The 27,135-nt window shown below is 41.5% G+C and overlaps 1 protein-coding gene across 1 annotated transcript in view; it reads left to right on the top strand.

Annotated features, from left to right (window-relative positions):
* The window catches only part of NEK6 (NIMA-related kinase 6), a 42,758-nt gene that overhangs the window by 14,414 nt on the left and 1,209 nt on the right, over nucleotides 1-27,135 (top strand). The window contains exons 4-8 of the mRNA XM_009579454.1: nucleotides 1,482-1,592; nucleotides 5,133-5,241; nucleotides 6,497-6,604; nucleotides 16,816-16,910; nucleotides 23,478-23,591. Of these exons, the coding sequence (XP_009577749.1) occupies nucleotides 1,482-1,592; nucleotides 5,133-5,241; nucleotides 6,497-6,604; nucleotides 16,816-16,910; nucleotides 23,478-23,591 (537 nt within the window). The remainder of the gene's footprint in view (nucleotides 1-1,481; nucleotides 1,593-5,132; nucleotides 5,242-6,496; nucleotides 6,605-16,815; nucleotides 16,911-23,477; nucleotides 23,592-27,135) is intronic.

The following is a 27,135-nucleotide window of genomic DNA, read 5'->3' as shown; positions in this document are numbered from 1 at the left end:
CAAAAAATATATTTAAAATCTTTATATCAGTTAAGCAATGCTTGGGTCTGAGTGAGTTGGGTTTTGTTCTACCTCTCCAGAGGTGTGCAGTCTTCATTCCTTGTTACAGTTGTCATAGTTGACGTTGTGTTTTATTGGCACGTGGTGCCGAGGCTTAGAAAAAGGCTTGTTTGGCTGCTTGAACTTCCCGATGCCTAGGGGTAGGCTCAGCTGTACTGCGGGAGCAGTGCGCGGTACCCAGGCGTTGGGTGTGCCACGGTAGACAGTGTGTGTGATGGTGTGGGGAGAGAAGGGCACCCTGATGTGCATTAGGTGTCAGAGGCTATTCTGCTTGTGATTTTGGTGCTTTTTTGGCTGGAAGTTGATCTTTGATCGATGTACCTGAGAGCAGCCATTTAAAAGAAATTTCAACAGAAATGGTGGCCTGTGATAATTTATTTATTTATTTAAGGCTTGGTCTTGTGGGAATGTTCTTCTCCTGATGCCTGCACATGGATCCCATTAACACTAATGCGCGCTAGTGTCAAGGCATCGCAAAGGAGAATCTATCCCCTAACGTGCATGCAGAGAGGAGTGATTAGCATGATGGATCATAACAGTGTTTCTTTTGGCTTTGTAACCCCTGGAATAGACAGGTTGAGTCACAGCTGTTTAGTAGATGAAATGCTCACTTCAGTAGTTTCTAAATTTACTGCATTTCTAAGAGCACAAGAGAAAGATAATCTAATGCAAAATGAGCAAGAGAGTGAATAGAGAGATCTAGATACTACATTATCTTCTAAGCAATTACAGCTTTCCACTTTAAGAAATTCAGACATAAAATATTAAAACAGAAATTCTAATTTGTTGAGCCTGTTTCTGAATTTAGTCCTGTGAGTAAAGTATAACAATCTGAGAAGATATAAATTTTTAAGAAACATAGGAGGGAAAAAAAATTAAAATACCAGTTGTGAATATAAGAAAAAGCTATACTGAAGTGAAAAAAGTAATGCCAGCATAAATAATCAGAAAAATAGACTGATGTATGCAATTTATGCATTATTTTCCTCCATCAAAGTTTTAATTTAATTCTGTTCTTATTCTAAGGGGCAAAGAGATCTCAGGGAGTACTGTAATCAACAGTTGGGTGTGTTTGTTTGTATTTAACCCGGGGGGGGCGGGGGGGGGAATCAGTTATTGCTTAACAAAGTTTCTTTCAGGACATAGCCTTTTCTGTTGTAAACTTACAAAATATTTAAAAGTAGTTTCACCCTATTTTGGGCTGTATTGCTCTTACTCAAGACAATTTTATTATGCTGTGCTTGCCATAAATGATATTTCTTGCAGGATTTTTGTCTATAATAACCCACAGCACAGTTTGTAGTTGCACCTATTATGCACTGTTTTGCATAACGATTACAGAAACGGTACAGGTATTGTATCCTGGAGTTGTTGTTACTACAGCATTATAAATTTTCTTTTTGTATTTCCTCTATCTGCAGCAATTGAACCACCCCAATATAATTAAGTATTTGGATTCTTTTATTGAAGACAATGAACTTAACATTGTCCTGGAACTGGCCGACGCTGGTGATCTCTCTCAGATGATTAAGGTAAGGGCATGTCAGTTCCAGAGGTGCTACAAACGTTCAGGATTAGGCACAGACACAAGGCGGTGAGCACATCTGTCCTGGAAGCACTTTTATTCTCCTCTTGCGGTTTTACACACCCACAGGGTGCTTCCAGAGCCTAAACTGAAGAGTCTGGTGGTGTTTTAAATACGCCAGGCTATGCCACTTGCTTCTGGTCGCTGCTTCGGAAGGGAGCAAGCCTCTGTATGATTTGGTGGGATGTGTGTGTTATTTGCAAGGTTGATTTATCCAGTCTGTGATTGATGGGGACATTTAATTATTGTTAGATCCACTATTCACATAGCCTGTCTGCCACTCTGAAGGCATTCAAGGAAGTGTATTGACTTTCTTTGCAATGGGGATTTGGGTTTGAGAAAATGTTTCAAGTACTTGTTCTTCTCTTATGTTGCTCTTAGGAATACTTGTATTGCTGCAAACCAGCTTTAGTTAAGCTGTTACCACCTGCTTTTATATTTTCTTTGACATGTTAATCTTTAGACGTACATCCCTTGTGAGAACAGATGTGTTATATCATGTTTGTTAGCACTCTCAACCTTCTCTCCATGTTCTACCTGTTTTTTTTGCCATCATTACTCTGTAATTATCATAAATGAATGTTTGGAAAGTTCTCCTCCTCCTTGTTGTCACAGTTAAAATATCTTATTAACAGATTTGTTTTCTTTGCCAGCAGAGCTATGAGGCACTAGGCCAAAGGCTGTCAAACAAGTTATCCGTTTAGCCCATAGTCAGCGGCTAAATTTACAGTATCCATGAAAATCTGCTCCATCTCACAGGAGAGTCCCCCTGGGCGAGCAAGCTGGGAACGGGCAGTTGGCAGAGCCGTTCCTGGGGAGAGCCCCAAAATTCCAGATACGGCCTTACTCTGCAGCCGCTCACTAGCGGGAGCGATGGTCGGGTCTGCCCCGAACCCGAGGGACGAGCGGCGGGGACCCAAGCCTCCAGTGCGCAGGGACGCCGCCAAAGGCAGCCGCTTCCTGCAGCCGCAGGCGTCAGGGTCTTGGTTGTGCTCACTGAGGGCTGTGGAGACAGAGCTTGTCCTCCTGCCTGGGGAGAGCTCATGTGTGTTTGTATCTTTCCCTGTTTTCTTGTGGCTTCTTGTATGTTTTACGCTTTTCCCAACAGATCCTGGGAAACTTGTAGTTTATCTCAGCCTTTTAGTAGTTGCGGTTAAATATGGGGAAAAAAGTGAGGATTGTGAGAGCAGGAGTTAGGGCTGTGGTCATCATGGGATGTGTGAGTGTTTTGCTTGACTTTTAAATCTTAGCTTATAAAAAGTTTTACCTACATAATTGTTAGATATCATCTTATAAAATATTTGGGGTTTTTTTGTCATTTACAGTTTTTAGTTTAAACTTTCCCTGCTAATAAATATGTTCATTTATCTATCGGGGTTGGTTATTTAGTTTTCTTAAAATTACTTTTTATGTCATTATAAATAGGAGTTACATTTTCCAAAACATAATTTGTGGATTCTTAGGTTGATAACTTGAACAGCACTGTAATTTGTGTTCTTTCTGTCAGCGCTCCCCAGTCTGGTCTGTTTTCCCACGTGTTTATCGCAGGCATCAAGAAGATGCACTAGGTTTTTTCAAGGTCATATAAATGATGTTTTTCCATTGGTGCAAATACTTGAATTCCATTTTTTTAATAAAAGAAAAAAAAACCTCCTTAAAAACAAGAACGAAAGTCTCGTCATCAACATAGCTTTAACTGCAGAAGTCGAGTTTGCCTCCTGCCCCTCTGTGTCACCCCCACCCATCCCTTGGGAATTCAAGCTTACGTGAGGATTTTCAGTTTCAGCGAGGCGGTAGGAACAGCAGTAACAACACTCTGAAGGTGTGAGAGTGATAAAAACAGGGACTGTCTTTGTCATGGCCCTGGTGCCTGCATTATTTATGAGGTATTGTAAAGCTGATGTAAGAGAGTGCTGCAGGATAACCCACTGGAGAGTTGGGACTTTCTTGTAAATGTCAGGCGAATTTTATTGGACATGACATTTAAAAAATTATCACTTGTGGTCTTCCATATCTACTCTTAAATACTTTAATGAGAATTAAATAATATTACTGTGTATATAACACTTTATCCCTCACCCTCTAATTCCTCTGTGCTCTCTATCAAGTTTTGGTTTGAAACTGTTGCGATCTGTCAGATTTGCTGCCTGGGGAATTGCAGGGTCATGCCCCTTCACAGCTGATCTGCAAAAGAAAATTTGCCATTACTTGAGTCAAACACAAACCAGTAACAACATTTCACATAAAATATAAAATGTGACAACGGACATCAGATGTCTGTACTGAGAGGAAAAAGCACAAGACGCAGAAAGGGTCAACAACCAATTCCCTTCCTTTATTCTTGCTCTTGCATGCTGCTGATGGAAATTCTCAAGGGTGCGATGCAAAAGAAATGCAGTTGCAGCGTGCTGGAAGGGTGTACAGCGTTTCAGAGGTAGTCATTATCCAATGACACCTTGTATATCAAAGGATGAGGATAAGTCTTAAACCTCTGGAAGCGTATTATAAGTGTGTTTTGTTAATGCTCTGGATGAAGAACTGGCTCGGTATCTAGCACAGGAAGAAGCAATGGGAAGTCAGGGACCAATAATCTGAAGTAGTGCATTTTTGGGATGCCTTGGAGGAGGTGGTCACGCTTTGTGTGTGATGTGCACGGCTGTTGTGCATTTCTGAAGTGGAAAAAGAGTAGTTGAAGATATATAATCTTTAGCCTTCACTGAAGTGTGCAGCTGGTTATGTATTCCTGTAATAAGTTGCTCCGGAAGAAGACTTCAGTATTCCAGAGAACCATCAATGCTGCACTCCTTCATATTGTGTGCATTATGCTTACGATTATTTTGTTTGAGACCTATTAGTGCCCAGAGGTCCACTGAATCCAGACTCAACTTTTCTTGGCGCTGCATAAATGCACACAAAACGGTCTTTTTCCAGATCTGTGTGTCTCTTGATCAGTAGTGTCTTTCTGTCTCACTAGAGATAGTTCAGTTAATTTAATATTCCTATTATGCATGAAACAGAATATGTTATTCTACCTGATCACAGAAGAAACATGGATACTTTATTGATGTTCTGGCCATTTTTTAAAAAGGGGAAACAGATTTCCTTATTGTTAATAGACTGTACAATAATGAATGTTTACAATTTTTTTTTAATGATCTTCTGTTACTTAAGGCAAAATATTTGAGACATTTCTTGTTTTGAGGCGTTAAATATGTTTTGCAAGGTAGTTAAGGAGATTAATGCTAATTATAATTGGTGTCCATTCAAAATGTCAAACCTATTTAAGCGTACTTTTCATAATAGTTGTTAATTAGGGAACTGCATTGAAGTTTACATACAGAGAGAAGGAGTTAAAAGCTAATCAGAACAAAAGTCGTACTGCTGCAGATCTGGAAGACATGAGCAACCTGCAGCTGACTAACATGAGTCCAGGAACGAGTCAAATATGTTGCTTTTTCACTGATCTTTTATTTATTTCCTCCCACAGTATTTTAAAAAGCAGAAACGGTTAATCCCGGAAAGGACGGTGTGGAAATATTTTGTGCAGTTATGCAGTGCAGTTGAACACATGCACTCCCGCAGGGTGATGCACAGAGGTAACATTAATTCAGTCTCTTTTCACTGAATAATAATATAATGTTCCAATTAGTAAGCGCCTACATTCAAAAACAATTATGCTGATGTTCAGCCAATGCATGTTTAGAGAGGCTGGAGCTTGCAAGATGGATTTCTCCTTCTGTCTCTTTGCCTCATTGTTAAAGGATTCAGTCCGAAGTGAGTGTGGTATTAGGAAGATGAGCTGCTTTGTATTCCAGACACTGATATTAAGTAGAAGTGTCAAACTTGCCATTAGAAAAGTGTCAGAAGTAAAATGCTGAGACTACTGGATACAGTGAACTCTAAGAAATAGTCTTCGTTATATTAGCTGTGACCTTAGAGAGTTTAGAAGAGTTTTTCTGTCTTGTGAGCTTTTCTGAAATATTAATACAAATATGTCCCACACTCTCATAACCTGTTCTCCATTTTCATTAATTATTTTTGAATCTCTTGTCTTAGAACTTTTTCTAACTTTGAACTCTACCCAAAAATTACGTTGCTTCTTTCAGCGTAAGTGAAATGCTTTGTGAAGGACTTGACCCAGGAAATGCAGATATCCCAAAAGGCACCGATACCAATCTCTGCTGCTTGTTATTTCCTTTATCCTTTGAAGTAGTGAATTCTTCACTATTTATTTTTCAGCACCGTGATGCCATTTTTGCTCCTTTATACATCCTCTCATGCAGTTTATCGGTTATCCCTGAATTAGGTCTGTCATTGGTGGCTGAAATTTGGAGCCTCGCACATTTAGCCTGCTTAACATGAGGAAGGAGCCTCACTAACTCAATCCTGACATGACTGCTGGGGAAACTGGGGTTCTGGTAATTTTTATACTCTGTGAACAAACTGGGCTGTATAGAGCCCAGAATTTATGTATATGTGGGGCAATAATTTGCCCTTGGTGTGAGGGGACCATGGCAGGCAGAACAGTTTCCTGCAGAAAACGATCATTTCCAAAGAGAAGCAGACTTACTTCTTTGATTTCCATCAGTTAAAGAGGTTGCTTCTATTCTGTTGTGCTGTTTCCTACATTTTCCTTCATTGGTATTTCTGGTGTGCTGGGAAGTATACTCTGATTTTTGTGTATGTGCAGAGCTTGAAGTCTTGGAAGACTCAGCCTATTAAAGCTATAAAGAAACACGGTTCTGCTCGAGCCTCTTTTGTACAGAGCATGCTCCAGGCTATGTTTCTATTGCAGTATTAGAACCAAATAACCTTTTGTGGCTTTGACCTTTTACCTTTTTCTTCTTGCAGACATAAAACCAGCCAATGTGTTTATAACAGCCACAGGGGTGGTGAAGCTGGGAGATCTTGGATTAGGCCGTTTTTTTAGTTCTAAAACCACTGCAGCACATTCCTTAGGTAAGATGGTACTTGTACAATTGTCAGCTGTGATGTTCAAAAGAAGTGGTGTTTGTCCTCTTACTATGACAGAAGCTTGATTCAGTGATTGCGTACTATGTTTCCTATGATACGTATTTTGAATACTCCTCATATGAAATTAATAGGTATTTTTTGTTTTAAAACTCCACTTGATTTTTTTTTTTTCTGGAAAGTCTGGCCTGGTAAGTGTAGAATTTATAGCAAATGTAACAAATGCAGCTTTTCCCCTCTAAATGGTGTGTTTACCTTCATTCTGCTTGCTGGAATTAGATGTTACACCACCACCATTTTTAGCAGATGCTGGTCAGCAGCCTTACCCTGAACAGGGCTTGTGACTGTCGTCTGAGCTGGGGAAGTGTTCAAAGCCCTCGGTTCATCTGTTCCAAAAAGGGACTTCACCTGAAACTCAGCTTAGGCTTTAAAGATCCACATTTTCTTAATGTCTTCCACATATCTCGAGGTTGTCTTCCTGCTCTTCTCTTGCCGAAGCGTAATACCTTGCTTTTATTCTTCCTGAATTGTATCCCGTTTCCAGACTCTCCTACTTGCAATTACTCTGAATTTTTATTTTGTACTCTGCTGTGCTTTGGTTCATCCCAGCTTCTTGTTGTCCACAGAGGCAATAGTGTTGCCTCGGTCCCCCGTGTTAATGTATGTGTTGAACAGAACTAGAGCTATTGGCTGTGTTGCAGGACTTCACTTGAAGTAGCCTTCTACTTTGACAGGCAACTGTTTTTCTGACCAATTTTGTATCCATTAAGTGGTTTCATTTAGATGGATTTAACAGTTTGCTTGCAAGTAAAGTTATATAAGCCTTTGATAAAAGTGTTAAAGTTGTAATACATCTGTTGCTTCTATTTCCTTCCCTCTGTGCCTCTTACCTTATCATGGAAAAAAATTATATCATTTGTCATGATGTTTTGTGGACCAGTCATAATGACGATGATTCCGTTTTGGTTCTTTTTCTGTGTTTTACAAGTAGCATGATTATACCTCCAGCATTTTTCTGGGAATTGAAATTAAGTTGACTGGTTTAGAGCATCTGGGTTCTTCTCTACCTCATTTTTACTGTTAGATTAATTACAATGCTATAGAAAAGTATACAGTATATACAGTTCATTCTTTAAGTCTTACAGTGTAAAGTATTTCATAATTGTGTCTGTAACCTCTTGAGAGGTGGCTGATTTTCTATTTTTATTAATGGGTCTCAATTTTTTGAGTCACAGAGGTACTTCTGTGTTACAGCAGTGAAGGAACTTTGATTTTTAGTGCAGTATGTAAGCTCTTTCACATTTAGCTCTCACAGTTGATTTTGGAAGACATGATGTGTTTGTTGCACTGTTTGTGCAATTTCCTCCACTGAGTGTGAGTCTTGCTCGATTGTTTCTTATATGCGTACAAACTCAATTGATAATACTCACCAACAACACTGGGGCCTCTCAGTGCACAAGAAAGGAAGAAATACGCCTTATTTTGTGTGTGCTTAAAAAAAAATGAGGCGTTTCTACAGTTTACTTTCATAAAATACTAGATTTCCCTCTGCATCAAAAGCTATCCTAGGCTATATACACACTAAACTTAATAGATTAAAATAAATCCTCTTCACAGAAAGTTACAATCACATCATCTGAACAGGCAAAAATATGATCATGTCTAATTATAAGATCTTATCTGGTTTGACTGCTGCAATTATTATATTAATAAGAATAAATTGGGGCTTGGAAACTGGCTGCACGTGTAAGCCAAGCTTGTGACCTTTACCAGGGTTGCTCTCTCTTAATTGAGAAAGCTTGCGTAGGAAGAGTTAAGCCTCTTCTGCACAAACCTGGCCCTTCCTCAAATCAACAGCGTCCTAGAAACAAGTGAAAAAGGTGCAAAACACTGAAAGAGTAGCAGTGAGTGATGCTGCAGTGTGGTGTGTTGTGGGAGGGACGGACACACCACCATTTCCAGTGGTTCTTGTATCCAAGTAAAAAGAACATTTTTATAATCAAAAAATATGCAGACTTGAAGCTTTTTTTTTGTAATTTCCCAGACACATAGGTTTTGTAGCAGCAGGAATTTACGGATCTTGGTTTTGGTTTAATTAAGACATTTGTTTAAGTAGCCGTGAGTGATGAACACCCTGCAAACCAGAGCATGGTACCCACGCGGACCCAGGCTGCGATGCCGGGCACTTCCCGTAGCTGTGTTGCCCCGGCAACCGCCCTGAACCATCATTTCTCTGGCTGCTGACCCATGAATTGAATGCGTGGCTTATGCAAATATATTAATCTAATTTTTTTCCTTTCTTTGCATTTGCTAGCATCAGACGGGCATAAAAGGGCACTAGGCAGTACCACGACCCGTCTGACAGGTGTACCACCGAGCTGCGGCAGCACGGCCGCCGCCGTGTCAGGAACGGGAGCCGTAATTAGAGCAAGGAACAGAATGAACGTCAGATGAATTACTAGGCAGCAGATCATATTTGTCAGGCAGGATTGCATACATAAAAATTAAGTGACAGTACATGCCGGGGTAATGAAAGAAAAATGAAAGATTTGCCCATACACAGCTCGTGAGATGCAGGCAAGTGCCTTGCTCGGAGCAACGGCAGGGTGCCTGGCCAGTGGCACGGCCAGTCGGGAGCATCGCTGGGGCAGCGGGCGACCGTGAGGCAGGGAAAGCCCCGGCGCCTGGAAAACCTCCACAGGCAGACCTGTGAGAGGGGAAACATGGACACCTCCCGTCTCACTAAGTAACAAAACTGTGTTGGGAAAGGCAGCGGTATTGTGGGATGGGTGATAAACGCCAGAAACCAGCCGGAGGCTGGAGGGTATGGGTGAACTCACCAGGTGGCACCACTTTTCTGCTTTGCTTTTTCCCTGTATGACTTGTAAGAGAAGGCAGGAGATACTTTTCCGTAGGAGATAGCTCTTCATGTGCAAGCTTTACCAGAAAACTCTCACATTTTAAAGGTAATGAGTGTAGCTAAGGTGAATTTTACTGCTTCTTGTTACTACATGGTGGCTTACCGTCCTTCCTTCCATAATTTAAGCTCCCCTGTAGCACAAGCTCCAGGATTTAGTTTAATGGAGATGGACTCGTGTATCACAGAAACTTCATTTTATTGGGGGGCATAGGAGGGAATGGGGGGGCAATTCAGCATGAAGTGAGGAGGAATGCTTTTTTCCTTTTTTGTTTTTTTTTATTTTTTTTTTTTTTTATTTTCAGTACTGCTTACTGTTTTCTTGAAAAACTTTTACAGCCTGTTCTTACGTAGTTTATAATGCAAGCGTTTTACTACATTCATAGTCTTCCCCCCCACCCCGGCCTTTCTTTCTTTCGTTTGTATGGTTATTTTTTTCCCCGAGGAGCCATATGATACCTGTTTGACCGGCTGTTTCACTACAGGAAATGACTATGCTTAACCCAGGGCTTTGCACCCAGTAATGATGAAATGACATCTGGATGCTGGAGTTCGGGTGTGTGACACCATGCAGTTTGGGTTGAGTGTATAGTACTGGTGTGTGATGTGCTTCCAGGTGTCATCTCTTTCATTCAAGATTTCATAGGACTAGGAGTATTTTTTTGTCTGTTTTTAATGTTTGATTGTGTCCATTATTTATTTTGTTGATCTCTGAGGTGGGCATCCAGAGGAATATCTTGTCAGTTAAGGCTATTCTAATACGCTTGTTAGAAAGTTTAAGTCATTAACTTTGCTATAAAACCTAAATAGTTGTAAGACAAAAATTAGAAATAGCAGAGCATATTTAAAAACTACATAGACTTTGGAAAACTGCATAGACTTTGGAAAACTTGACAGTAAGCTGGTAGATCTTGTTTTACTAGGACCTGTAATAAATATAGAGAATTTCCATTAATATTAAAATGGACAACTTTATTGTGGACTGGTGTAATGCCCATTTTTAGCCAAATAAACTTGGCATTATCCAAAACTTCTGATTGGCTTTACATTTTGAAGAAAAAAGAGAAAAGAAAAGGGGGAAAAAAAACCCCAAAACCAAAAAACAGTTTTACACAGAATAGTCTTGTTTTGGAGGAGATGATTTATTATCTATTCTTGGACAAGAATGAACTTGGAGCAGATTTTCCTTTTGGGGGATGCATATAAGTCAAAGCTTCCCAGTTTAGAACACGCAAATAGGCATGAATTGGAGTACGTGGGGTGTTACACGTTCCTTCTGGTTTCTTGTTGGATGTGAGGGTGAACAGGGAGTAACTGCAGTCACGTGAAGAGCTCTTTTATAAATGGACTATTTGTCTTTTTTTCTTTTTTTTCTTTTGCTTGCCAAGCCAGTTTGCCATCTGAAACAAAATCACAGTACTTCAAGGGGCTAGTAAGCAGTACTTGTTAAGAAAAAATGGACATAAGAAATCCGCTTAAAATTTCATCAGCCAATATTCTGTGCATTTTGGGAAACTTTGGCCTTTTGGTCTGTGCCTGTAGTACAGTATTTGTGGAGGAAAAGATTGCTGTAGAATTACTGCAGTTATATTGTACTACTTACATGTAAAAAACAAAACTAAACCAAAAAAACTATAAGGACTTTGGTAGGTTGTGTATGTAATTAAATACTAATAAGAAAAAAACAGAGACCTTAGGGCAACAAGTCTTGTAAAAACAGCTGCAATATTATGCACAAAATATTTATTCTCTTTCGTAAGAATAAGTAGACTTAATCTTTTTTCTTTTTTTTTTCCCCCTCTTTTCCCCTTTGAAACAATTAGTGGGGGTACCTCACACTGAGATTTGAAGGCGTTTAAGGTGTATTTTAGTGCCTTTGATCACTGTTTCACTTCAGCTAATTCCCAAAAGTTGAGCTAATTCCCAAGTTCTCCTTCTGGGAAAAGACCTCAGCCTTCTTGTTGGAAATATACCCCAAGTCATGCAAACGTTTGGAAACAGATACTTATGAACTAGACTCCTTTTAAATAATGCTGTAAATTTTTCTTGGTAACCTACAAGCATGTCTGGAGAGGTGAGACAGGTGAGAGTTGTGGACTTTCATTTTCAAGTGGAATTGCTTCCCTGCTGTGTTTGCACCACTGGATATTATTAAAACATACTAAAATATTTTTCTCAACTGTATGTATGTTCATGGAATATGTAATAGTGTTTCTTACATGTTAAAGCTAAGCTAATAGTTCTGGAAATACTTAATTATTATTTTTAAAACTGTGTGGATTTTTATTACTCATAGATGGCATCTCAGGTTTTTGAGCATAGTTCTTTGCCTTCTTCATTTGTAATGAGCATGTTTCAAAAATCACAAGTATTTCAAAACATTGCAAAGTTTGTTTTGATAGGAGCGGAACATCTCTAGAATGAAGGAATGCTTTAATCAGTATTACCCCTTTGAGGCCCACGTTGTGCTCTGATATCTCTTGGTTTGAAACTGGGAATACTCTGTAAAGATATAATAAAGGTCAGAATTTGTTAGGTTCTTTCATATTCAGAACTCTGTTCCCTGCTGTGAGAAAGAAAAGTGATAGATTCAGAAACACTATTCAGCTCAGTATTAAAGATTAGCTGGAAGGTGCTGGTGAAGGCAGAACAGTAAAAGTATTCCTTAGCACTTGTTCTACTTGTGCTTTGCAGCCAAATATGGCTATGGAATTTGATTTATTTCAAGAGATGCTTATTTTTTATAGCATTTAAAAAACCCCAACGTACAGAGCCTATTAAAATATTTGGAAATATTCTGCACTGATTTCAGTCTAATGACAATCTGCCTAAAGGTGTGGGAGACTGCTGCTGCAAGAGACTCCTGTGTGGTACATTAAATTCAGTGAATGAGACTCTTGATAGAGCCTCCTAAGAGTATGAATCGGATTTTCTCTTGTTTCTGCCTATCTGCAGCTAAGGATGAATTTCACAGGAAGCATTGATCCCTGGCTGAACTGTATTTGCACAGGGAGAAGCTCTGTATAGAAAATAACGATCATGTGTGTGACTGTACTAATAACCCGGCCACTGTCACTTTCTCAACAACAAAACTCCTCTGATTCAAGCTGAAAAACGTTTTTAAAATGAGTGAGCATGATCTTCCCTGTGTAGTGAAAGACCTGCTGAGTTCAGAAGTAAGGTAGCTCTTCACCTGGGTGTTTCTGTGGCAGATGTGGGAATTCAGCTCAGAGTACCTATGCACGCTGGTTGCTGTAGTTGCACAGGTAGGGTTTTTAATTCAAACTGTATATGAGAAGAAAGGAATTTGAATTTTATTTCTGGAATAACTTTGCTGCCTTTTCCTGTGTGTTTTCCTGGTGAAACAAGAGACTCTGCTCTTAACCTAACTTGGAATAATTAGCACTTCCCTAACTTGGGTGTTGCAGACATCCCAGAGCTGTTCTGGTCCGTGTGGGTGTTGTAGCTGTGCACACAGACAGTGTTGTGGAGAGTAGGAAGAAACGTCGTTCTGGTATCGCTGAAGTATGCTGATACTCAAGTTAAGTTTTTCAACTTTAAGGAATAGAACAGGAAGATGCTTACTTAGTCATAATCTTCTCTACTGTTTAACGACCTTTATAACTTTAAAGGCATTACTCTACCAGCTGGTGATTAATATTGAATCTGAACAATATTTTGTATTTTCAGCAGGGCAAATACCAAAGGAAGTTTCTGATTAATAGTCTCCGATTAGACTATTCTTGTCAAATTGACTAATGTAATGCAATGGTGAGCCCTGACTGATTGCACTGGAAGCCTTGTGCAGTTTTCTAGAAGATGCTCATTACAGGAGATTCCCACGTAATGTTGGACAAGCCATAAAGAGAATTGGGCTTGTCAGTCTTTTATCAAGACAGTTATTTAAAAATTAATGCATCAGTTTTGAAACGCAGAGATCTGCTTGTTCATACATTTGCTGACAACACTACAGTAATAATAGGTAAATGTGCAAGGTAGACTTCATAAAATCAGCTCAGGCGTGGACTGCTCCACAGACCTATTAATGTAATGGAACAGACTAATGCACAGAAAATCAAATACGAACTATAATGCACTCATCCGTATTACAAACCTTGTCATTCTGCTTTGATCGAAGGTCGTTTTAAGGCATTATCTGAAACGACAATTTTAGCCTACCAAGCAGACCACTGCTAACGTGGAAGGCAAGGCCATAACTTTAGAGCCCGCACGTTATTATTTGCTCTGAGCTTGCCACGCAGTGACCCAGAATAACTGATCCAGCTACGGCTGGAGGCCGCCCCTGGCACCAGCACTCTGAAGCACTTAGGCTTCGGGGAGCAAGAGTGGGAATGATTTCGTGTTCCCTCCTGCCAGTTGTGTGCTGCTGTCTGCCCATGCTCAGCTCCTGTGCTTGCTGTCAGTGAAGGGCTGGCATGTCTTCTGCTTCATCTGTTCCGTTAACTCTCCTGGCAGATTTGAGAAAAGCAGCAGCACTGAGAACTTGAAGGTAGGGAAGTGTCTTAAGCGCTGGTGCTCAGTGGGGACTTCCGAAACTGTCTTCAAGAACTTCACATAATGAATCACCATTTCTTCTGCAGCTGCATATTTTTAAGCAGGAAAATGAATCGGTGCTATTCCAACCAAGTCAGTTCTTGTACAGAAATCTGGCAAATGTGTGGGAGTTACTTGGAGAGCTGTGCTGTCCATTGTGTGCATCTTGCATGCACACGCGAGAGATCCACGGAAAGCCTTGTTGGATTCTTTGAATGAGTCCTGTCTGCTTATGGTGTTCTGTGAGGTTACTCTGTGCAGTCTGTTAAAAATTACTAACTATTAACAGAACTCTGGTCTCATCCATACATAGAGGCCTTTCACTGGCAATTAAAACCAGCAAGATCTGGGACAACGTCAGTTTGGCATGCTCCTAGGCTGGATATGATATTACTGAGCATGGAAATATTATAGTCTCCATGCATTATTTTTCCTGTGTTGTAGTTTGTATAGGATTTGCAAAAATGTAATTTCTCATTAGGGTAGTCTTCACGTTGAAAGTGAAGTAATTTCTTATTTGAATGACCTGTAAGCACAAGCTGAGTTTATCGTATAGGGCAGCTGATTACTGAAAGTCCTGGGGGACCAAATAAATAAGCCAGTCAGGGAGGTGGTCCCCTTGCTTGGTTACTTGGACTATGTTGGCAAGTAGCGTTTTATATGTGTGTTCCTGTAACAATGCCATAAGATTAATTTCACATTATATGCTACATTTCTGAATAGCTCTGAGTAAAAATCATTGAGGTTCGGTAGACGTTGGGCATATAAATGGTTGGGCATATAAATGCATGACAGAAATGCAGAATAAAGATTGAAGGGGGTTGGGTTGGGGTGGGGGAGTGGAAATTGTTGTTTTTGTTTTGGTGTAAGCTGCCTAGTTTTCATCCCAGAGAAAGAAAATGCCTTGAGTATTTAAGGTGGAGTAGCTGGTGCAAGATGATCCCAGTTTACCCCACAGGAAACTTAGGGCTTCACAATGCTGATAATGGTAGAGACTTCAGTAATGGGGTAAACTGGGGGGATCTGGTGCATATGGCATCCATGCTTCCAGCAAGACCTACATAAGGGGGGATGTTGAGGATGCTTTGGTGTAAATTGGATAATTGCATGCTAGCATTGACAGTACTAATTTCAAATCAGTGCTCTTTGTTTTGACTAAACAAACCTAAGAGAAGATTTTTGTATTTCTCTGATTTCCAGCTTCTGTTTGGATGCTGATGTACTGAGAACGAGTATTGTCTGAGTGCTCAGGTGCTGCCCCGGGTCTAACTGTTCCTCTGTGTCCTGGTTTATATACATGTGAATTCTTTGGGGCTGTAAACATCTTTTTGTCCAGTGAGGACAGGCTTTGTACAGTGCCCAAGGGATCCTGGCCTGTGTTTAGGTTTTCTGGATGACAGCGAATGCAGTTAAGATTTGGACTCACATGTACTTGCACAGCATGGTCTAGGCTAGAGGGACCCCAAAGTGATCTTGTTCAGGTATTGCACTGACGGCAGCAGCTTTGCGCTGGGTCATCTGTGCACTCGGCGGGGGTTGATTTTTACCTTTTGGGAAGCTGTTGCTTTCTGCCCCAGAACTCATTTGTTTCCTACAGTGTGCAAACCCCTCCTTAGGAACGTCGGGGGAAGGTGGTGGCTGTTCTTCCCCCTCCACCTCTAACACCAGCCTTCATCTACTTACTAGTCTTCCAGCTGTCTGCAGTCAGCATTTCAAATGGAGAAATTGTAAACTGAATGTTGCAGGCAAATTAAACATTTGCCATCTTGTGAGGAAAGGTCTTTAATTAGGAGAAGGATACACTGGAATACCAAAAGCAAAACAAAAAAAAAAAATTGACAGGGGACGGGCAAGCAGGGGAAGAAGGAGAAAAGAGAGCATATAAAGTCCTTGGATGTTTTAATAAATGATGTATCTGAGGGTTATTTGATGTAGTTGAGACTGCCAGGATGTCTTTTATTTTCAGTACCACAACTGAAACTTATTTAGGATTTAAAAAAGAACCTTTTTGAGGTAAGGAATTTATTAATAATTTCCTGTAACTCCTGTCCGAAATGCTAGAGTAAATGTCTTTTGATAAAATGCAGACTTCTGGAAGTACATAGAAATTCCACAGCTTCTGACGTGACTGCAGGTTGGAGCAGTATTTTAAAGTTTGGAATGATTATCTTGATTCTTTCAGAAAGTTTTTGAATACCTGTCTAGTACGGGGCTTGTTACTTGCATTTCTGTGCTGCAGTAAATGGTCTCCTGAACTCTTAAAAAGGGTACCCCGTCATATCGGGAGCCGTTCTGTCATGCTGCTAGTGCAGTGTGTGTCAGGTGAACGTTCAATTGATACGCTGTCACGGGATTCTTGTTTTAGCAGAGTACATTCATGACATCTAACTTGCAGTTTCAATGCTGCTGAGTGAACCAAAGGAGGATGATGCTTTATGATTCTCTGTCCCTCTGAGACACTCTGAAGGTACTTGGAAGACTCGAAGGGGAACAAAACATTCCTCAAATTTCAAAAATACAGAAGATACTTTCAGTAATGTTCACCAGTGATGATATATTTGGTTCTACACCTTCGAAACTATGATTTGTTTCCAAATTTTTGTGCCAGTCTCTTCTAATTAGCTATTTGTGCTAAACCTAATCCTTTAATGAAGTCAAACTTCTGTGTAATACAAGTTGCGTAGTCACTTTTTAAGATGATAACTCTTTGTTTGTTTCTTTTTTACAGTGGGAACTCCATACTATATGTCCCCAGAAAGAATACATGAAAACGGCTATAACTTTAAATCTGATATCTGGTCTTTGGGCTGTTTATTGTATGAGGCAAGTATCTTCTAAATATTTTTTCCCAGGTTTGTCTTAACTACACAGTATGGTACAGGAGTTGAGTAGGTCAGACTTCCTTTAGCTTAATTATTGAGAAACTTTATGAAAAAGTTAACTCTTTTTGTGCTCATCATGTGCTTTTTGAGTGTGAACAACAAAGGGATTGTGCCATACAGCACAGTACTAACACAAAGTTAATTTAGTAGGTCACAGTAGGTGTTGAGGATATAGACATAAACAAACCAGCTTATTGCATTCTTTCTTCCTCCTGTGAGCAGAGCTGTTATTAGGGCAGCATATTCATAGTTTCTCCTGAATACTGCATTTGTTTTAAAAACAGCAAATTCATTTGAATGTAAGCTTCTGGTTTGTAAAATTGAATTCTGACCAGTTGGAGTATTTTAATTTTGGGAGCTTTCAGTAAAGAAAAATAGAGGTTTTATGTAATGTGAAATCAGTTTCTCTAACTTTGTTAGACTATAGCTGGAATTTTTTCTAATTGTACATTCTTCTAGCCAAATGCACAGATACAAAGCAGGCACACTTTGTATGAACTGCACACTTAGTGTGCAACTTTTTCTTAAAAGCTATTACATATATTTTGAAAATAAGTGCTATGATTTTATAACAGTTCTTTGAGTTTTGTGATTTCATTTTTAGCAGGGATCAAAGGGTATTAAACAGTCTTGTACTCCTTTATAGTCTAATCTTAATCTTTTTTTAAATGTATGCATCTTTGAATTCAAGTGAAAGTGCATGTCAACATTTAGAAAGCTTTTATCTCAGCCCAGAGAATTAAAAATCCCTGGGATATTTAGTAATAAGAATATTGCTTACATCCTCTTTGGATAATAAATTATGTGAACTGATGACATTCTGCTTCTCACTACAACTTCTTGTAACCACATGGGATTAGAGAATAAACAGAAATGTAATTTGTTTTGTGAGCACATCAGGTGTGAAACCTACTATGGTTAAGCATGTACTTCAGCTAGTTGATTAAACAAACCTTTTAGGACAAGATGGTATAAAAGTAAATTTTCCCATAACTTGTCTCTTTTTATGTATCTCGGGGAAGAACACTCATCTAGTTAGTACAACTAAATGCTTGTTCAGTGAGGTACTGTCATTGGTGTGCTACCAAGCCCTGAGTCACACAGTTCGATAGGTGCTGTTTATTGTTGGCAGGGTGGGAACGTGCCATGTGGTGTGCATCTTCAGAGAGAGAGATTGGTGCTGGAAACTCGGTGAAATAAATGGATAAAATCCTGCTAGAGGGACTTAAGCAGTCTTGGGGGCTCAACTCTTAACAACCCTTTGCTTCTTGCATGTAAGACAGCAGCACAGCTGGCCCAGATGTGGTTATGGATTTGAATGTGGTCCAAAAAATGCTCTTGGGTGTAAAAAAACCCCACAACTATCGATTCTTTTTATCCTCCTACCAGTGTCCATCCAAAGACTGTATTTCCACCATGATGTAAAGGCACTTCTGACAATATGCTTACAACTGCTGACTCTCCTGTACACTTGGCATGGCATAGAATTTGATTAAGGAAAAAATTTTATCTGGGTGTCTACCATAAATGCCCCATAAGTCACCATGAGCAATGTCAAGTCCCAGCATTGGCCTTACTAGCATCAGAGCAAATAGCCACTAAATCTGCTGAAGGGAAGATCCACTTTGGTGGAGACACTGGAGCCCAATGTGGTTGTATCACTGATTTTTTTGTTAAAATTCCATGGGATAGGAGGGAGAGAAAGGACGTAAGAAACCCTGCTAAGTACTCGATTGGAAAATGGTGAGCTTAAATTGAGTGGGTTTGTGTCTTACCCTCAAATTCTCATTACCTTTAGTGAAAGAATTCAAGAGACTTTTAAGAATTCCCAAAGCAGCAGCAGCAACATACCATTGAAAAGCTGGTATTTTTTATAAAGGATGGTTTTGCTTGTAATGCTTCTAGCGAGATATTGAAAACTGGAAAGGTACAGTATAGTCTATGTACCTGGGTCTGCTGTGGTGTTTGAAAAGGAATTTGGAGACTCTTCTGTGGGAACAGAGGGGCGGAAGCCTGAGCTCCCAGTAATTCATTATGCTGAACAATTCCCGGTACACTTCATGTATTGGGCCTAAAGAGGAATTCTCAGTTTAAGGCTTTGCCGAGTTGAGGACTTTGGCCCTGCCATGGTGTGTTGGACTTGCCAAGTCTATCAATAACAGTCGAAGTCGCCTAAGTTGGACACTGCTACTCGTTTGCTGCTGAGGTGTACAGCTTCTCCGTCGGGCTGCTCTGAGTCATTTCTGAGACTGAGCTCTGGTGGAGATGGGATTCCAGATTTATGCAGAGAGAAATATTTAGCATTGTGCTAAGATATGTTTTTGTTACAGGCAATATGGTTCCCTTATGGCACAGTAGTCTTGGTACTCCTTATATTTCAAGAAGCTGACTTAATTGCGCACTAAACATAATTCTCTGGTAGGAGTAGCAGTACTATAGTAACATGTGAAAGATTTGGCATGTGAAGCGTTTTTAAATTTGCTTCCTACGTACGTAAGCCTTAACTTTGTGAACAGGAGCTGTGAGATCTTGCAAATTCCAAGGAGGACTGGACAGTTACCAATTTTGTGTTCAGTAGATAAACAGCTACTTGACTTTTTAAACTTTTTAGAATTTGGAAAATGAAAAATCAAATTCGTATGTCTTTGAAGGAGCTGTATTTTATCTTCACTAATTTCTTGTAACAAGAATGTTTTTCCATTTGGCTTAAAAGTAAGGAAGCGATGTTTGTTTGGTTATGAGTCACTTCTGATATTTCTCCAGAGAGATTGTGTAGATCAGCTGCAGAGAGATTTAATGTACAAATTGCCTTCAGAGACACGCGTGTCCACTGGAATCCACTTAGGGCACACTGAGGGGTTTGGGATGTGATGCCACATAGCACCACTTAACTTTGACATTGATAATCATAACAGTGATTTTTATTAAATCTTATCAATATAGTAGTAACTGTCTTCATCCCTCACTTCCTGTAGATGTCTGTCAGCAAGATAACTTGAAGGGGATAAAAATAAGTTGTTAATTCCCAGAATATAGCTACAAGCAATGGCTTTAGCAGTTCTGGGAAGACAATCAATTTAAACACTAACAGTGATTCCTGTATGTATGTATTTTTTAACCAGTCATACTGCATGGTGGTCATTTTAAATGGAGATCTAGCTGTCCTGCGGTAATTGCTCTAATCAAAATGTCAGGAGCAAACCCCGATGTAGCATCACAAACTGTTGTTAGTGAGATATTTGGAGCGTCTGTGGTCACGACCCCCGCAGACCTGACTGTTTTAGCCAGAATGTGTGTGCCATCTCTTTCCATTTTAATTCCCTGCATTTACCACCCCAGAACCCTGCGTTGTTTCCTTTTCGTTCCTCCTCTTTTGCAGATGACCGCTTAACTAGACTTGGAAAGAAAAGAATTGAAAAATTCCTTTCAACCTTACTGGCGTTATTGATGTCTGTATTGAAATCTCAGAGACCTTGTTTAACCCTTGATTGCCTTCTGTGCCTTCCCTAATGCGCCCATTAGTGTTTTTCCTGGAACAATCTTGCGTGCCAGGCTCTCCAGTTTTATTTTAACTGATTGAGAGCAGTTTGCTATCAGTCTCTAATTGGAGATTACAGCCTCTAATTGGAGTCTGTAATTTTTTCCCCACTGATTTGCCTGTTACTGTATGATGGTACTGAAGTAGCGGCGATACTACTTCACCTTTTGCCTTCAACAGCTTCCAAAAGGCCACGAGCACCGGGCTGTCAGGGCTGGCACCCGGCCGTTAGGGCTCCGATCACAAGGCTGTTGGGTGGCGCTTCAGCCTCAGGTCTGTAGGGTTATGAGGAATAGCTTAGCATTGCTACTGATAATGGTGGTGAAACCGCAGAGAGTAAAAGTGTGCCCGTCCCCCAAGCCGCTGCTTCGTGCAGCTGTTAAAGGCATAATTCCTCTTCTCACTCAGCCTGCAGCAAAGCACGGTAAATGTCACTAGCGCAGCAAATATCTGAAGCTACATTACATGAAGCATTACAGGCAGAAAACTGAACAAGCCTGGAATTTTCTGAGATGTTTCTGGGACTGTGTGCTCAGTTCATTGTGTCCTTTGGTGTAATTTGGGTACCTTTGTATATTCTGTATTGCCATTTATAAGCCTCTTTGGATATCTGATAAATACCTCAGCTTCCTGAAAAATAGTTTTAGTCTGATGGTACATAAGGAGATAACCTTGGAGATTTGGCCAGAATATATCTTATTACTTCTTGTAATGGTTCAGAACTCATTGCAGAGGGTCTCTTAACCTCTGCATGGCTGTTGTGTGCAAGGTGACCCCCTGCAGTTGAGGCGTGTTTTCACCGATTTCACAGAGTAACCAATATGTCTTGAAAGTAAGCAAGGAAGAAGCATAATAGCTTTAGACTATTTAAAAGGTAGGTTTATGATTTAAACCAAGGATAGTTTATCTTGATATGTCCTGCATTGCTTAACACTTGGACATCTGTTAATGGTAATGAAGTTTTCGTAAGACACCCCCGGCCGCAGTCTGCTCCTGCGGTGCCCGGCGGGGCGGCTTGGGGGTGCCTCTGCGCCCGGCCACATCCTACTGCTGGAAATCCAGCCCAAACACAGCATTTCAAAACCCTGCCCTAATCAAAAGTGCTTGTCTGTCACAAAATCACTAATAATCCATCAATCTTGATTCCTAACTGCAGGATAATAGAGTGGGGGATCTAGTATTGGCTTTTTTTTAATTCTGCTGGGAGCTTGCTGCGTGTGTCAGCAACAAGACAGCGTTCTTCAGATGGCTTTCACAGCGCATGGTAATGAGCAAAAGACTAATAATAATAATAATCAAATAACCCCCTATTAAAGCCATAGTGAGAAGCATCAACTTCAGCTGGCCTCAGTATGAAAAGTTTGCCGATTTGATGTGGCTTGTAGCAAAATGGTTTAAAAAGATCTAAACAGAGTGGATAACACCCAGTTACCCAGCGGTGCTTCTTTAGAAGGAGGGATCGCTGTGCTGTGTGGGGCTGCCTCTGACAGGCGGCGAGGGTGACGAGCAGTGGCGAGCAGCACTTCAGCAGCGCCCTGGACTAAGAAGCAGATGGGCCCAGCATGGCCAGCGGCCACGGGGGGTCTGCTGGGCTTGGGTCTCTCTGTGGGAAAGCGAGAGGGAAGGTGCTTAGCCCATCGTGTGTACCTTTAATAGACATGACTTAAGCCCCATTTTGTAAGTTCAAAAATGCCAGTGTTGCTACGGCTCTTTTCCTGAGGCTCAGTGTTCGTTTAGACCTACTGGTTGAGAATTTGCAGTGTAAATGGTTTTCCACACACAAAGATGCAGTTTACTTCCTGAGACTTAAGTATAATATAAACATACCTTCGTAAGGAGTCTCCGCATGCCCTGGAAGGAATTCTGCCCCACCCAGAGCCTTCCGTCATACTCTCCTTGCTGTGTGAACAGCCTGTTTATCTCGGACATCTGTCTTATTTTTGGAAATGCAAATACTGGATTCATAAAACAGAATTGAAAGAGGAAAAAGACCAGATTGATTAGGAAAACTTTCAGTACTTTGGTTCCCAAATCTGCCTGGGATACTCTTTTCTAAATAGCAGATTTCCAGCAGGAGGGGATGTTTGTTTTGAGGTCGTTTTGGTTTTTTTTAAAGGCTTAAGTACATTGCTTATGCTTATAAGATTTTTCGTATTCTAGGTAGCTAAATGTCCAAAAATAATCAATTTATTCTTTGTAGCAGTCTATTAAAAATCTACCAGTTGCAGAAAGCAAAATGAACTGAATATGGTTGTAACCGAGGAAGATTGAAACCGTGACACGTTATCAAAGACAGAACAACTTCTACTTTTTAAAGATGATTGTGTTTATGAGAGGTTTTCCTAGTCATCTTTGAACTAGTTGGTTTCTAACTGATTGCCCTATGGTCTGAGCATCCTATTTCTTGGGATTTTTTAAAAAAGATACTTTTTTCTGTGTACCTGTAGAATTGCCTGTATACACCCAACATCCCACATCTGAAACGTTTTGGGCAGAAAGAATCACAGTGCCAGGAAGACGTAGAGACTTTTCCAGGCTCGGTGCTGCCCAGTGGCTGTGTGCTGTGGTCACGGGTAGCTCTGGTGGGAGGCAGGGACGGGGTGCTGGCGTGGCAGGGGTGCACCGTAAAGCAGTGTCGGAGCAGGGGCCTGGCTGTGCTGAGCGGACACGACTGGCACTGGGTGCAGCGTGGCAGGAGGAGCTCCGCGCTGCTGCTGCAACTCCGCTTGCTCACGCTTGCGTGCGAGGACAGCGGGGCGTGGGGAAGCGCGCAGCGGCACGCCTGGCACCAGCCCTGTGATGGTGCAAAACTGTTGTGATCTCGGAGCAACTTTGGCTGTGGACATTCTCAGAAAGCAACGTCATCACTTGCTCACTGTCAAACATAAAAAGTTGCTCTTGCAAATCGGCAGTACTGAGGGCTATTAAATCCTTTGCATTTCTGAAATATTGCCTGTTTTTTCTTTCCAGATGGCAGCTCTTCAGAGTCCTTTCTACGGAGATAAAATGAACCTGTTTTCTCTTTGCCAAAAAATAGAGCAATGTGACTACCCACCTCTTCCAGCTGAACATTATTCTGAAAAGGTAAATTGGGAGCATTTTTGCAGGGGAAAGTGGTGGGGAGTGCAGTGAAGTTCCTCCCTGCCAAGGGGAAAGAAAACCCGGGAGGAGAAGCCCCCCCACATGCAAGGCAGAGCAGGAGATGGCCAGAGCGTCCTGGGTACCTTAGGGCTGGCTAAGGAAACTATCGTTGTGATGTCTAAATATTGACAAGCTGAATTAAGACAGAAAAGAAGACCTCTTAATGTGGGGAGTGTTTTGAAACTGAAAGTCTGTGATGCTGGCAAAAAACAACGAACTGTGGGAAAGCTCTCTCCTTTGCTTCCTTTCCCTTAAAATAACATATCATAAAACAGCGCTTAAATTTTTGTTTACGAAGTCTTCAGTGTGTAACAAGGGGAGAAAGATTCTTTATAAGAAAAAGAGGGGGAGGAAGGCTATTTAGTTTAATGCGGTAAGCATCTATACAGCAGCTGTACAGGGGCTTTTTATAGTCTGGTTTTTGTGCATGTGAAAGCGAGGGATGGAAAGCAGTAGCTGAACCGGAGTATATAAAAAAAAAAATTGTCCCTGTGCATGCTTGCTCAGCGATGTTTCGCTTCAGCTGCAAACACGGGTGTTGTTTTTGTTCAGGGCCTTTTGAGGTGGGTTTCTAAAATTTTTTTTTCTCTTACCTAGACAAACCAGCTGTTTTTCCTTACCTCCTCTTTCAGTTACAGTTGCCTTCTATTTGAAAGGAAATGGCTAATGTAATTTTAAATGTTCACCATATCCTTTGGGGGTTTTCTTTTGTTTTATTCTACCTCAGAGTTCTGAGGCGCAAGAGGCAGGATGCAGGGGAAATACCGTACACGGCCGGCAGCAGACAGTCTGGTCTCCACCTTGAGAGGGAGTGGAGACACACATTTTACATTTTACTTAGTTTTTTACTTGCTAAGTAACTCATGTGAAGAGATTATTTGAGAACTGTTCTGGAAAAGTGGATTTTTTAATTCCCGCCCCCGCCCCAAGCTGCCGTAGCAGCAAGTCCCGGCTCTGTGCATTCACGTTTGCCATGCTGTTGTAGCATGCATTTCAGGATATGCCTGCTGGCAGCAAGTATTAGTGTAAGCTGACAGATGTGTTTCCTGTCTTTACAATTACTGTCTGTTTGCTTCCCTCTGGCAGTGCTAAAGAGTGCATGTAGTGTAGTGATACAATCCAGGGTGAGAAGGATGGTTTAAAGCTCAAAGGCGCCAGGTCCCAGAGAACTAGGCTCCAGATGGTGTTCATACACTATTAACAGAATGCTCGACAAAGTCTGAGGAGGGCTGTGCCTTTGGCTGTAGCTCATCTCGATGCATTAGCTGCTGCTTCTGACTGAAACCATAAAGAGCTTCAGTTTTGTGAATATTAGAACATGACTCCAGCATTAACAATATTTGGTTTAGTACATACTTTTAAAGATTGGATTTTCAGATGCTTTTGGAGTAGATAGCCAAAGGGGAAGGTGTGTTGGTGTCTTCTGGCAGCCAAGCTAGATAAATCGTGCAGGCCGGATCGTTTCTTCTGAAAGGCTGGGAAACATTGAGGCAGCTGCCTGCAGCAGCAAGTTGCACCAGAAGTAATTTGTTCTTCCTGCGGCCGGTGGGTGGGTGGTTATCTCGGTCTGGACGTACACATTTCCCTTCAAGAGCAAATGTCTCCATTTTAGATTGAAAGGGCATAATCTTTATAACCACTCTAATATTGTCATTGCCGCAGGTTTGTGAGTGATGTGGGAAAGCAGTAAAGCCTTTACGTCCTCCCGCCCGAGGGCAGGGGTGAGGACGGGGCCGTGCACACTAGCAAAGTTTTCAGTGATGCTCTGGAGTCATCGGCATGTCTTTCTTTCACCTCGGTAATGCGGTCTCAAAGTGAAGCTTCAGCTGCAGGCTGACTGCTGATCACATGAATATTTTAGTTGCAGCGTTGTTTTAGATGAACAAAGCAGAACATTTATTAGTGGTGTTCCCTTTCAGTGATGTTCCTCTTCTCTGTAGCCTTTTGTGGCTAACCAGTCCAAATCCTCCTGTGATCAACTGGCATGCTGCTTGTAGCAGGAGGAGGAGGAGCTGGGAGTCCAGCCAGGATTAGTTTTCTATATCGGGAACAAATTTGCTAGTAATTCGAGATACTGGTTGGCGGTGCTTATCAAGGCTTGGTCCACCAGTTCCTTGTAGATGATGGTGAAACGCCTGTGCTGACCTGGTCATCGATAGACGACAAAACTTCCCAGGCTGTGTTTAAGTGCTGTATTTACATGGGAGCACAGCTACTGGTTGGACAAATTGTACTGGTAGCACAGGCTCTGGTCAGAGCTTTAGAAGCGTTTTAATTTGTTTGTGGGCATTTTGTGGTGGTCTGTCTGATCAGGGCTGAGGTGTGTGTTAAGTCTTTGGGGTCTCAGCTGTTAGAAAGGCAGCAACCCCCTGCCCTCACGTGAATTAAGTCACCACAGCAGTTACGAGAGAATGGGCCAGGGCCAGGCAGTGGAGTTGGGTTTACTCTGGACCTGGCAAAGGGGTTTGTGTTGCTCTCAGCGTGTACACACAAAATGACAGGCAAAGTGGTTAGCAGTAACTGCATTACACCGTGTCCTTCCCACTCGTCCTGCCTGCATGCCCATGCCTCCGTCCTGCCTCCACTTTTGCAGCTCGGCCATGTGCTGCCCTGCAGGAATCCCCGCTGGAACATGCGTCAGGCCCAGCGACAACCTGCAGCACGGGGCCTTGCTCCATCCAGAGCTGAAACCCTCACTGGGTACATTCAGTAATGCAGCTGAAGCAGTGTGCTTGATAGCTGTATGGTCATGCTTTTAATTACCATTAAAATAATTGGCACTGTGGCTACTGGGAGGATGTGAGAAGATCAGAGGCTCAAGGCTGTTTCTCCTGCTGCCTCGGGGGTACGAGCAGCTTTCAGTGTCTGTATAATTAAAAGCTACAATCTTTCATGTGCACAATAAAGAGGGTTGGGAGGTGGGGAGACTTCAGCCCTTCTGCATTTTATTTATTAAACATAATCAATGACCAGTCTCTCTTCTTCACAAAGGTTTTAGGAAACACTGGTGTTTGACAGCTGTGCTCCAGTATCTTAAGATACACAAGTGCTGTTTAGACTTCTTACATTAAAAACCTTGAACTGGCTTATTACCCAGGACCGGTGTGGGAAGGGAAGTGCAGTTACTGTACAGGAGAGCTCTGTTCAGGACATGTTTTTAAACCCCTCCCTCTATTTCCCCTTCCTCAGTCCACTTTCACTGGCAAGTCCATCCCTGCCTGGCAGCTCAGTCAGATTTCTGGTAGTGATCTCATTTTTCCTTCCTTCATCCCCATCCTGCTCATGCCACCGGTGCCTCCCTCTGCCCAGCGCTGCTTCCCCAGCCCGTGGTGCGCTCTGCTGGGTCCCCCTGTGCCGGGCTCCCTTCCCAGCTCCTCCCGCCCGCCGCCCTGTCTCGTGCTTCCGACTCCTGTTGACCACGAGCTGCTGGTCGTGTGACGATACTGGTCATCTCTGTGCTGGTCTCTGAAGTGAATCAAAAATCCCC

Source organism: Fulmarus glacialis, unplaced genomic scaffold (assembly GCF_000690835.1).
Source record: "Fulmarus glacialis isolate BGI_N327 unplaced genomic scaffold, ASM69083v1 scaffold37196, whole genome shotgun sequence".
NCBI lineage: Eukaryota > Metazoa > Chordata > Aves > Procellariiformes > Procellariidae > Fulmarus > Fulmarus glacialis.
This window is presented reverse-complemented; position numbering and strand designations above follow the sequence as displayed.